The 11,551-nt window shown below is 52.3% G+C and overlaps 1 protein-coding gene across 3 annotated transcripts in view; it reads left to right on the plus strand.

Annotated features, from left to right (window-relative positions):
- SDR42E2 (short chain dehydrogenase/reductase family 42E, member 2) overlaps positions 1 to 11,112 on the plus strand; it is a 31,355-nt gene extending 20,243 nt beyond the window's left edge. For 2 of the 3 annotated variants that reach the window (XM_017534366.2, XM_037740575.1), the window contains 5 exons: positions 521 to 658; positions 1,213 to 1,278; positions 3,534 to 3,597; positions 6,345 to 6,418; positions 9,507 to 11,112. In XM_017534366.2, coding sequence (XP_017389855.1) covers positions 521 to 658; positions 1,213 to 1,278; positions 3,534 to 3,597; positions 6,345 to 6,418; positions 9,507 to 9,761 — 597 coding nt within the window. In that variant the 3' untranslated portion in view covers positions 9,762 to 11,112. Of the gene's footprint in view, positions 1 to 520; positions 659 to 1,212; positions 1,279 to 3,533; positions 3,598 to 6,181; positions 6,319 to 6,344; positions 6,419 to 9,506 lie in introns of those variants that run through there. The other variant, XM_017534367.2, reaches the window with a different exon arrangement.
- Positions 11,113 to 11,551: the final 439 nt, after the last annotated feature.

Genomic DNA, 11,551 nt, shown 5'->3' on the forward strand with positions numbered 1-11,551 from the left:
TAAAAAAAGAAGAAAGAAAAAAAAAAAAAGAATCTGCCTTGCTGGGCGGAGAACAGACTACAGGGGCTGAGGTGGACAGAGAGGGACCAGTTAGTAAGCAACTGTGTGTCCAGGTGAGAAGAGGGTGGCTGTCGGAGTGGTGAGAAGCGGTCAGATTCTGGACAGATTCTAATAATTGAGCCAACTGGATTTGCAGGTGGGTTGGACATGGCATATAAGACAAATGAGAGTCAAAGGTGGCTTTAGGGTTTTAGCCCAAGCAGCGCAGTGAACTGACCAGTCCACTGGGAAGGGAGGGAGACGTGGGGTGAGAGGGACAGTCAGATGCTTGCTCCAGGAGCTGGTGAGTTTGAGTTGTCTGTTAGACAGCCTGGTGCTGATATCCGGAGGTCATTGGATACATGAGCCTGGAACAGAGGGACCTGGCCTGGGGCTAGAACCTGGGAGCCATCAGCATCTAGATGGAATGTAAAGCCACTCTGGGCACAAGCCTATGTTTACCGCCACCCCTCTTCACCAGGGCCACATCAAGAAGAGGCTGTTCATCTTCCGATTTGGGGACCGCAAGGCACAGATGAACTGGGTCCACGTGCACAATCTGGTGCAGGCACATGTGCTGGCAGCCAAAGCCCTCACCGCGGCCAAGGGCTATGTGGCTGTGAGTCCCCTGTGATGCCCCCAACCACCTTCCCTGCAGGGCTGCAGGCAGGGCGCCCCATCCCTAGGGGATTCCTGGATGACACACAAGATTTCCCCCTAACTTCAGATGGCTGGTGGGACTCTCAGCCCAGGGAAGCTTGGGGGAAGCAGGTAGGTGGGGTGTGGAATTCCTTATAGAGCGTCTTTAGCTCTTCTGTATGACCATGTGAGGTTGGCATTGTTGATCCCAGAATAAGTTGCCAAATTCTAAGCCTCCACACGTATTGTCTCCTTTAATCTTCACAACTGTCCAAGAGGGAGATCCCAATATTGTCCTCCCATTACTCAGATGAAGAAACTGAAGTACACAGAGGTTGGGCAACTCCATGGAGGTCACACAGGTAGTCAGTGTGGTCATCCTGGAATTCACGGGGAATAGCTCCGGTGTGTCCTCAGGTCTTGGGGCTGCTCCAGAGAACTCAGGGTTGGAGCAGCTGCTGAGAGCCATCTGGAAGGGTTGGGCCAGGCTGCTGGAGAGAAGGCTGACTGTCCCCTCCCACATGTCCCCTTCAGAGTGGGCAGGCATACTACATCAACGATGGGGAGAGCGTCAACCTCTTTGAGTGGATGGCCCCACTGGTAGGTGCCCAGATGCCCCCCACCCCGAATGATCATTCTGGGATCCCTGACCTTCTCTTCCTTTTTCAAAAATTTTTTTTATTTTTTTGAGATGAAGTTTTCCTGTTGTCGCCCAGGCTAGGGTGTAGTGGTGCAATCTCGGCTCACTGCACCTCTGCCTCCCGGGTTCAAACAATTCTCATGCCTCAGCCTCCTGAGTAGCTGGGATTACAGGTGCATGCCACCACATCCAGCTCATTTTTGTATTTTTGGTAGAGATGGGGTTTCATCATGTTGGCCAGGCTAGTCTAGAACTCCTGACCTCAAGTGATCCACCCACCTCGGCCTCCCAGAGTGCTGGGATTATAGGCATGAGCCACTGCACCCGGCCTTTGGCCTTCTCTTCTTGTCTTTTTCTATTTCTAAAAGGCCAGAAGATTTCACATTAAAAACCAACCAACTCTTTGCCCCGTGAGATGGCTCACCTCTGTAATGCCAGCACTTTGGGAGGCTAACACAGGAGGATCGCTTGAGGCCAGGAGTTTGAGACCAGCCTGGGCAACCAAGCGAGAACCTGTCTCTGCAAAAATAAAAATTCAATTAGGCGGATGTGATGGTGGCACACCTGTGCTTCCAGCTACTTGAGCAGCTGAGGTGGGAGGATTTCTTGAGCCCAGGAGTTCACAGCTGCAGTGAGCCAAGATTGCACCACTGCACTCCAGCCTGGGTAACAGAACAAGACCCTGTCTCTAAAAATCAATTTTTTAAAAAACAGCTCTGGCAATAGTATTCACCGGGCAACACTGGAACTGGCTGGAGCCCTTGAGGGGCACCATGTGCTCCTCAGTTACCTGCAATTCTCTTCCACCCTGCTTCTAGGCGTTTTTGGTTTGCTTGTTTGTTTGAGACAGAGTTTCACCCTTGTTGCCCAGGCTGGAGTGCAATGGCTCAATCATGGCCCAGCACAACCTCTGCCTCCCAGATTCAAGCCATTCTCCTGCCTCAGCCTTCTGAGTAGCTGGGATCACAGGCATGCACCACCACGCCCGGCTAATTTTGCATTTTTAGTACAGATGGGGTTTCACCATGTTGGTCAGGCTGGTCTCAGATTTCCAACTTCAGGTGATCCACCCGCCTTGGCCTCCCAAAGTGCTGGGATTACAGGTGTGAGCCACCGAGTCCAGCATGTTTTTGTTTGGTTTTGGTTTTTTTGTTTTTTTTTTTGAGATAGAGTCTCACTCTGTCACCCAGGCTGGAGTGCAGTGGCACAATCTCGGCTCACTGCAACCTCCACCTTCCAGGTTCAAGCAATTCTCCTTCCTCAGCCTCCTAAGTAGCTGGGAGTACAGGTGCGCACCATCCTTCCTGGCTAATTTTTGTATTTTTAGTAGAGACAGGGTTTCACCATGTTGGCCAGGCTGGTCTCGATGCTTCCAGATTTATGTTGGCTTCGAGCCCCGTGGAGGTTTGCTTGTGAACCACCTGTTATGTGCTGAGGCTCTGAAAGAGGTATGTGGAAAAGACAAAAGCACAAGGGAGGTGGTTTTTTTGTCTTTGGGGGCTCCCCACATGGCAGCCCAGAAACTCTGGCACCCTCTCTGAGCAGCCCAGACTCCTAGCCAGCCAGGCTTGCCTGGAAGGGTTAGACCAGAAAGCCCAGGCTAGAGGATATAGTTTTTCTCCTGACCTGGAGAATTTTTACGCCAGTGAAGGGCTCACTTTATCCCACGCCAGCCCATTCTGCTGCATCTCCTACCGCCCTCCACACACATGCTCCGTTGTTGTTTTCTCTTTAATAACAGAAAAGCCAATTCTGGAAAAATCAGATTCGACATAAGTGCCTTGGAGTGTCTCTAGATATAGGCAGATGTAGGTGATAATTAAATGATGTGAATAATCCCAAGTTAAAGGGCTACCTGGCAGGTGTAATGGCTCATGCATGTAATCCCAGCACTTTGGGAGGCTGAGGCGGCAGGATTGCCTGAGGCCAGGAGTTTGAGACCAGCCTGGGCAACATAGTGAGACCCCCCAATCTCTGCAAAACAATTTTTTTTTTAACTATCCCATGCTTTCAATTCCTCCTTGGGTTTTCTGGGTCAAGGTGTGGATTTCCTTTCAAGACTGGCACAGGCTTGGGATTGGCTGCAGGGTCTGCCCCCTGGGGTGGGTGGGGAGGAGACAGGAGGTACCTCTGCTGGCCCCCAGTAGAGGGAGCGTGTGGTCTTTCCACACCAGCCCCTCAACCTGTTCTCACCCCAGGTCATGTTTCTTTGCAGTTTGAGAAGCTGGGGTACAGCCAGCCCTGGATCCAGGTGCCTACTTCCTGGGTCTACCTGGCAGGTAAGGAAAGGAGTGTGTGTGGTAAAGCCCTCTGTGTCCCAGGTGTACCTTGCATAGCCTTAATTGAAACTTAGGGCCAGGCGCCGTGGCTCACGCCTGTAATGCTAGCACTTTGGGAGGCCGAGGCAGGCGGATCACCTGAGGTTGGGAATTCCAGACCAGCCTGCCCAACACGGTAAAACCCTGTCTCCACTAAAAGTACAAAAATCAGCCAGGTGTGGTGGCACACGCCTGTAATCCCAGCTCCTTGGGAGGCTGAGGCAGGAGAATCGCTTGAACCCAGGAGTGGGAGGCTGCAGTGAGCAGAGATTGCACTCCAGCCTGGGCGACGGTCTCAAAATTTAAAAAAAGAAAAGAAAAAAACTCAGGGCCAGGACTAGGACGAGGACAGTGAGGTACTGTGGGAGCAAATTTTAAGGTGGTCGAGCAGCAACTCCAAGCCTGGTTTTGCACTTGCCAGGTGCTGGGAGCAAGTGCCTCCTTAAATTCCACACCCTAGTCCCACCTTTTCCCACCTGCAAGGCAGCTATAATGGACCCATTGTAAAGATGAGGTGGCTGAAGCTCTGAGAGGTTAGCGACTTGCTCAAGGTGCCACAGTAAGAAAGTGGGAGAGCAGAATTCACACCTGGGCTTGGCGGGCTCCTCGTGGTGCTGCTGGGAGGTCTCATGCCAATCAGGAGGACAGGGAGCCCTGGGGCTGTTCTGTCCCCCAAGGTCACCCTGAAGTTAGAGCTGCTTTAAAACAGAGACTCCATTTCGTTCCAAGATTCTCCTTCTCTGCCTGAAGGTCAATCTCTGTTCCCACCTCCACCCCCGACAGTGCGTCCTGGCTGCTGCCCTTCCCTCTGTCCCCAGCACCTATCCACTGGTCTCCTCCCAGCTGAAAGGCAAAGCAGGCTGCAGACATGGAATGACCAGCGTGAGGGGATGGTAGCCCTCCAACCCAAATAGCTGTGTTTCAGGGACGCCTGTTGTATTTTAAATGCATCGAGTGCCTTGCTATTAAAAGCAGGGGCTTGCAAATTTGTGTTCACCAGGGTACACGTGCAGGGCAACTTCTCACGTGCAGGACTGTCACAGTGATTGGCACTCCTGGCCTTGAGCCACGGCTGTGGGCACTTGGAGAGGATTGTAAATTCGTTCCCAATTCCCTCTGTGCTTCTCAACCCGGGTTGCACTTTACAGTCACCTGGGAGATTTTAAAACAGAAATGTCTCAACCACACCACTGACCAATTAAATTGAGATAAGCAGGGCGGAAGTGGGAGGGAAGCGTCGGTATTTTTTATTTTTTAGAGCCAGGGTCTTGCCCTGCCGCCCAGGCTGGAGTGCAGTGGCCTGATCAGAGCTCACTGCAGACCCAACCTCCTGGCCTCAAGCAATCCTCTGCCTCAGCCTCTCAAGCCTCTAGGACTACAGGCTCCTTCCGCCAGGCCCAGCTAATTTTTATACTTTAGTAGAGATGGGGGTCTTGCTATGTTACCCCAGCTGGTATAGAACTCCTGGACTGAAGCAATCCTTCCACTTCAGCCTCCAGAGTAGTGGAGATAACAGGCATGCACCTCTGTGCTGACTATTTTTTAATTTTTTTTAGAGCTAGAGGAGGGTCTCACTTTGTTGCCTAGGCTGGTCTTGAACTCCTGGCTTCAAGATCTTCTCCCTCCTCAGTCTCCCATACTAGGATTACAGGCATGAGCCACCATACCTGGCTCTCACCAGTATTTTTTTTTTTAATAAAATAGGTAGATCATGATAGACCAGGAACCAGTATGTTTTTTAAATTGGTCCCACATGCAGCCCAGTTTGAGGACTATTACTCCAACTTCCTTCTCTCCTAGAGAGCATATTGAAGTACAAGTGAGATAGAGATTATTATATGAATAACCTAGAATCTGCTCAGGTTTTTTAAAGCTTCAGTCCTTTAATTTTGTATTTTATTTTATTTTATTTGAGACAGAGTCTTGCTGTGTCGCCCAGGCTAAAGTGCAGTGGCATGATCTCAGCTCACTGTAACCTCTAACTCCTGGGTTCAAGTGATTCTCCTATCAGCCTCCCAAGTAGCTGGGACTACAGGCATGTGCCACCATGCCCAGCTACTTTTTGGATTTTTAGTAGAGATGGGGTTTCACTATGTTGGCCAGGCTGGTCTTGAACTCCTGATCTCATGATCTGCTCATCTGCTCACCTCAGTCTCTCAAAGTGCTGGGATTATAGCTGTGAGCCACCAAGCCTGGCTTCTTTTTTTTTTTTTTTTTTTTTTAGGCAGAGTCTCGTTCTGTTGCCCAGGCTGGAGTGGAGTGATGCGATCTCCGCTCACTGCAACCTCTGCCTCCCAGGTACAAGCGATTCTCCTGCTTCAGGCTCCCCAGTAGCTGGGATTACAGGTGTCCATCACCACGCCCGGCTAATTTTTGTATTTTTAGTAGAGACAGGGTTTCACCATGTTGGCCAGACTGGTCTCAAACTCCTGATTTCAGCCACTCCACCCACCTCGGTCTCCCAAAGTGCTGGAATTACAGGCCTGAGGCACTGCACCCAGCCCAGTCCTTTAATATTAAAAACAAGTTACTTGTGACTTCACAGCTAAACAAGGCACCCAGCACGGGCTGCTGATTTAAAGGAATCCAATGACTTTTGCAAAGTGACCTCTAGCAAAGCAAATGATGCCCCCATTGATTTGTCCCTGAGGGCCTCCCAGGAGTTTGCATGTGAGGCCCCTGGACACTGGCCCCCTCCCTCCCCGCAGCGGCAGTGATGGAGCACCTGCACCTGGCCCTGAGACCCATCTGCAGCCTCCCACCGCTGCTCACCCGGAGTGAGGTAAGTGAGCTGCTGCTCTGGGAGCCCCAGCCCTGCTTCCCCTCCCTCCCTTCCCACCTCTCCCTGCCGCCTCCACTGCTGCCACTCCTTACCCCTTTGACACCATGATGACAGATGCTTGTCTGAGGTCTCCATGTGGGTCCAAAGCTGGTGTTAGCTCTGTTATTATCACACCAACCTCTGAGCTTTTGCTGTGCCTTCTGGGTCTGAAATGTGACAGCTCCAAGCCCATCCATCATCACTGTTCTTTCATTCATAAGCATCTTGTCTTTCCAGCCAGACTGGGGGCTCCCAAAGGCAGGTTTCAGGCCATTCACTCCTTTGAATGTTACCAATCCCACCAACTCTCAACACACACACACACACACACACACACACACACACACACACGCAGCCTGACAGACCTAGGTTGATAGTTTGTGCTTACTGAATAAGTATATATTAAGTACCTACTATATACAGAATATAATTCTTTTTATGAGACAGGGTCTCACTATGTGGTCCAAGCTGGTCTCAAACTCCTGAGCTCAAGAAATCCTCTTGGCCAGGTGTGGTAGCTTGCACCTATAATCCCGGTGCTTTGAGAAGCTGAGACAGGAGGATCACGTGTAAGCACCTCCCTGGGCTTGTACCAGCCCCTGCCCCGCCTTCTGGGTTTGAGCACGCCTCCGCTCCGCCCCTTGAATCCCGGCCACGCCCCTGAGGCCAGGAGTTTGAGACCAGCCTGGGCAACATAGCAAGATCTCATCTCTACAAAAAATTTAAAAATCAGCCAGGCAAGGTGGTGCATGCCTTTAGTCCCAGCTCAGGTGGGAGTATCGCTTGAGCCCAGGAGTTCAAGGCTGCAGTGAGCTATGATCGCACCACTGTATTTCAGCCTAGGAAACAGATGGAGACCCTGCCCCTAAAAAAGAGAGAGAGAGAGAGAGAGAGAGAGTGATTCTCCCCTTTTAGCCTCTTAAGTAGCTGAGATTACAAGCATGTGCCAACATGCCTGGCTCAGAATACTACTCTCATAAGAATGATGATGCAGGTTTATATTTGCTTAGTTAAAAAAGAGGATGTTTTCATTGCAGACTGTAAATAGCAAAGCAGTAGGTGGTGGTTGAGGTTATTTGCAAAAATCCTTCTAGCCCACTCTCTTGTTTGATTCTCTCTGATGCCCTGCTAAGTTAGAAACGTCAAAAAGATCGTGATCTCCATTTTATGATGAAAAACTGAGCATAAGGAAAATTAGTGAATTGTCCAGGGCCACACCATACTGGAGTTGGCTTTAGGCTCCATGTTTAGTGTTCTTTAACCAGGAGAGTCAGAGAGGGAGAGTGCAGAATGGGCCACAGAAAGGAGTGACTTCTAGAAGGAGTGAGCCATCTAGATTGGTAGAGGAGTGAATAAGATGATAGTGAGCGTCTCTTGGGTGATGACAATATGCCAGGCACTGTGCTTTATTTCATCTTCATTGCCACTCTGAGTTGTAGACTCCAGAGAGGAGGAAATGAGACACAGTGAAATAACCTGCCCATGGTCACTCACTTAAATGGCAGAGCTAGGATTTGAACCCGGTCCTCAGTGATTTCAAGCTTAACTATTAGCTTTTGAAATGCATCAGGGATCATATCCACATAAAATAGCTGCCAGGCTGCTGCTGAATTGTGATCAGGCAGGGTCGTGGCTCCTCTCCCTCTTGTTGGAAATTTCCTTCTTCAGCCCTGGGGTAGTCCTTAGCTGTGGAAGTTCCTTGGCTGTGCCTTGGGTACCCTCTGCTGGTCAATCTGTGACACAGCAACCAGCCCTCCAGTTTGACTTTGCATTTAACATATGGAGCATTTCCTGTAGTACCAGGCACTGAGCTAAGCAATGGAGGCGAGAAGACATAGTCCTTACCCTCCGGGAGCTCCTAGTCCAAAGGGGAAGACATCCCATTGAGCAGGCAACTCAACACTGTAATTAGAGCCATTCTTGGGAAAATCACGAGAAACTCCAGCGCACACAGAAGGGGCACCTAGGCCAAATCTGAGGAAGTCAGAGGACGCTTCCCAGAGGAGGCGACATCTAGAGACATCTAGGTGTGTTAGGGGGCCTGCTTATCTAGCGTAACTCAGCTCCTGTGCTCCTCAAAGCCCTGCACTTACCCCCCATTAAGCATCCAAAACCACAGGTTTGACCCCAGGGGCTGTTTCAGTGGCACTGGAGAATCCAGCAGCTGGTGAACTCTTCCCCGGGGTCCGACTGAAGAACAAGAGAAGAAGAAATGAGTCAGGTGGGAGGGCATCTTCAGGTGCCAGCACAGCAGGGAAGGACTTAGGCTAAAATCTGGCTCCCCTGTGTGACCCCCGGCAAGTCACTCAACCTCTCTGACCATTTTCCAAGTATACACAGAACAGATAGTGCTAGTACCACCTTAGAGGATTAAATGAGGTAAAGCGTAGAAAGGATTTAGCCCAGGCCAAGTGCAGGGTGTGTGTTCCTTAACTGACAGCTGTCATTACTACCCTTGAAACCAGTGGGCCCCAAGCCATCTGGCAGCAGGGGAAACACCGCTTAGAGAGTAATCGGTTCTGCATAACCGAATTCCTCCTCTCTTAGGGAAACTTAGTTAATAACCGAGGGTGTGAAGGCTGCCCCTGGGGCCCGCCTAGCCACAGTTGGTCTGGGGCTGGGGGCAGGAAGCCAAGGTCGTTTCCTGGAGATCTGTTTCTGGCGGGTGTTCAGCTTCTCCTCGCAGATGCCTAAGAATCTATCAAGGGCCTCCTGAGTCCCAGCACTGTGCTAGGCCGGGAAGAGGAGTGTAGGGGTGAGATCTCTGCTTCCTAAGGATCGAGGAGTTAAATAGGGTGCGAATTCAGCGGGGCTGGAGGGGGCGATGCAGAGGCGGCAACCTCCAATAAAAATGAAGATGGAAAGAGGAAAGGAAGTCCTCCCTAATGAGGGCATCGCAGGAGCAAGACGCTGCACTTGGGTTCTTTTAAATCGCTGTGCAATGGAGGGGACATTCCTGCCCTCTCTTTTCCCTTTCTGTGAACAGCGAGGTAGAGGATGCCCCCCTTCCCACGAGCCCCGCCCTCGGATGCCCCCCCTGTCCCCGCAGGTGCGCAGCGTGGCCGTGACGCACACCTTCCAGATAGCCAAGGCCCGCGCCCAGCTCGGCTATGCGCCGGACAAGTTCAGCTTAGCCGACGCGGTGGAGCGATACATGCAGTCCACTAGCCGGCGGCCCCGCAGCTCCATGGCGCAGACGCTCCTGCGGCTGCTGCTCGGACTGCTGCTGCTCCTAGGCTTGCTCGCCCTGGCCCTGCACTTCCTAGGCCTGCAGCCCCTACAGGCCGCCATGAAGCGCCTCTGACCGCCCGCCGCCCGCCGCCCGCCGCCCGGAGTCGGCCCTGCTGCACCCTTGCCCTGCCCAGCTCCCTCGGCTGGTACCAGCCCCTGCCCCGCCTTCTGGGTTTGAGCGCGCCTCCACTCCGCCTCTTGAATCCTGGCTACGCCCCCGAGCCGCCCTCCAGACCCAGCCTCGCCGCCCGAGTCCTGGCCGTGCCGCTGACTACGCCCAGACCTTGCCTCGCACCCTTCCTGTGTTTTGGCCCCGCCTCTGTCCCGCCCCACCCTTCGAAGTGGGCACGCTCCCGCTCCGCCCCCTGAATCCTGGCCACGCCCCTGGTCGGCCCGGAGGCCTAGCCCCAGCCCCTTTCCGTGTTTTGGCCCCGCCCTTCAAGTTGGGCACATCTTCCCCCGCTCACTGATTTCCCTGAGCAGCCCTGCAGATCTAGCCCCTGCTTCACGGCTTGGGCACGCCTCTGCCCCGCCCCCTAACTTCCTGGCCTATTCCTGAGCCGCTCTCCAAGCCTAACCCCGCCCCTGTGGTATAGCCACGCCCCTCCCCCTCCATGTTTTGGCCCGACTTCTGATTCACAGAACTTTCCCCCCTCCCCGCCCCCTGAGCTTTGGCTACGCCCATGACCCGCCCTCCATGTCCTGGCCCTGCCTCCTATTACCTCCCTCCGGCCTGGCCCGGTTACTAACAAAGGTCGAGGCTCACAGCCTGCTCTGTCTTCTGGCCCTTCTCCTAGTCCCTGCCCAGTCCCGGCTCTCTGCAGATCTGGTATTTGCTCCCTTTCTGGTCCTCCCCGCGCGCTTGAGCCCACCCCTTGGCTTCTCGTTTGGGTCTGGCCTTGCACCTCCCTCTGGGTCCAGTCCCGCCCTTTTCGCGTTAATGGGGTCCTGGCCCTGCCCCCTCCCTCTCTGACTTCACCCGTTTCCAGCCCCGTCTCCTGGGTGGGTTCTCCTTGGGGCCTGGCCGCCGCAGTCGCTATGGGCTAATGCAGGCTGGGGTGGCGTCGTCAGGAGTTTGCGCCGTCGGCTGCTGCTCTGGGACAGTGAATCCTCCTCCCCGCCCAGGCTCTCTAGGCTTGTCCTGAGATCGTCTCGGAATCCCGAGTTAGGTCCACTCTGTCTGGTAACATTGCATTGGATCCACCCCGACCCGAATGTTCTGGGCTTCTTGTTCACACAGATCTATGTGTTGAGACCCTGGGCTTGGGGAAAAACCGAGACCCAAGCTTCTGCCGAGCCCTACTTGGCCTTTTTGGGTTCCTGTCTGGAGATGACAGCACAGTAAGCACATGTTTCAGTACCAGAAAGAGCATCAAAAAATTAAAAAAAAAAAAAAAACACCTTTTAAAATAATTGGATGTCCCGATGAGTACCAATAAAGTTATAATGGGAAAAATAGAGTTTAGTAGGTTATATTTTATTATTTAGTACTGTTTCTATTTATTGAGAGGTAGTGGTGATCACCATAATCTTTAGAGTTTAACATCACAAAACTTCTTAATCCAGCCCTGCTCTCCACAGAAACCACCCCCCCATCGTCTTGGTATCAGTTATTCCGTTGTGAATACCAAGACATCAGTGTGTAAATACAGCCATGTAAAGATCATAATATGCACACGTGGGACTGGCAGAGAAGAAAAGCATCCCAAGCCTGAGGTGGAGGGGACGGAATGGGCTCATCAAAACCAACATGGACACCGCAGAGTGTGTCCCACTCTGCTGAACAAGGTGGGCAGTTTGGGAAGGAGCCAAAAAAAAAACCAAACCAAACAAAAACTATGCTCCTCTCTGCTAGGCTGAATT

Source organism: Cebus imitator, unplaced genomic scaffold (assembly GCF_001604975.1).
Source record: "Cebus imitator isolate Cc_AM_T3 unplaced genomic scaffold, Cebus_imitator-1.0 Scaffold85, whole genome shotgun sequence".
Taxonomy (NCBI): domain Eukaryota; kingdom Metazoa; phylum Chordata; class Mammalia; order Primates; family Cebidae; genus Cebus; species Cebus imitator.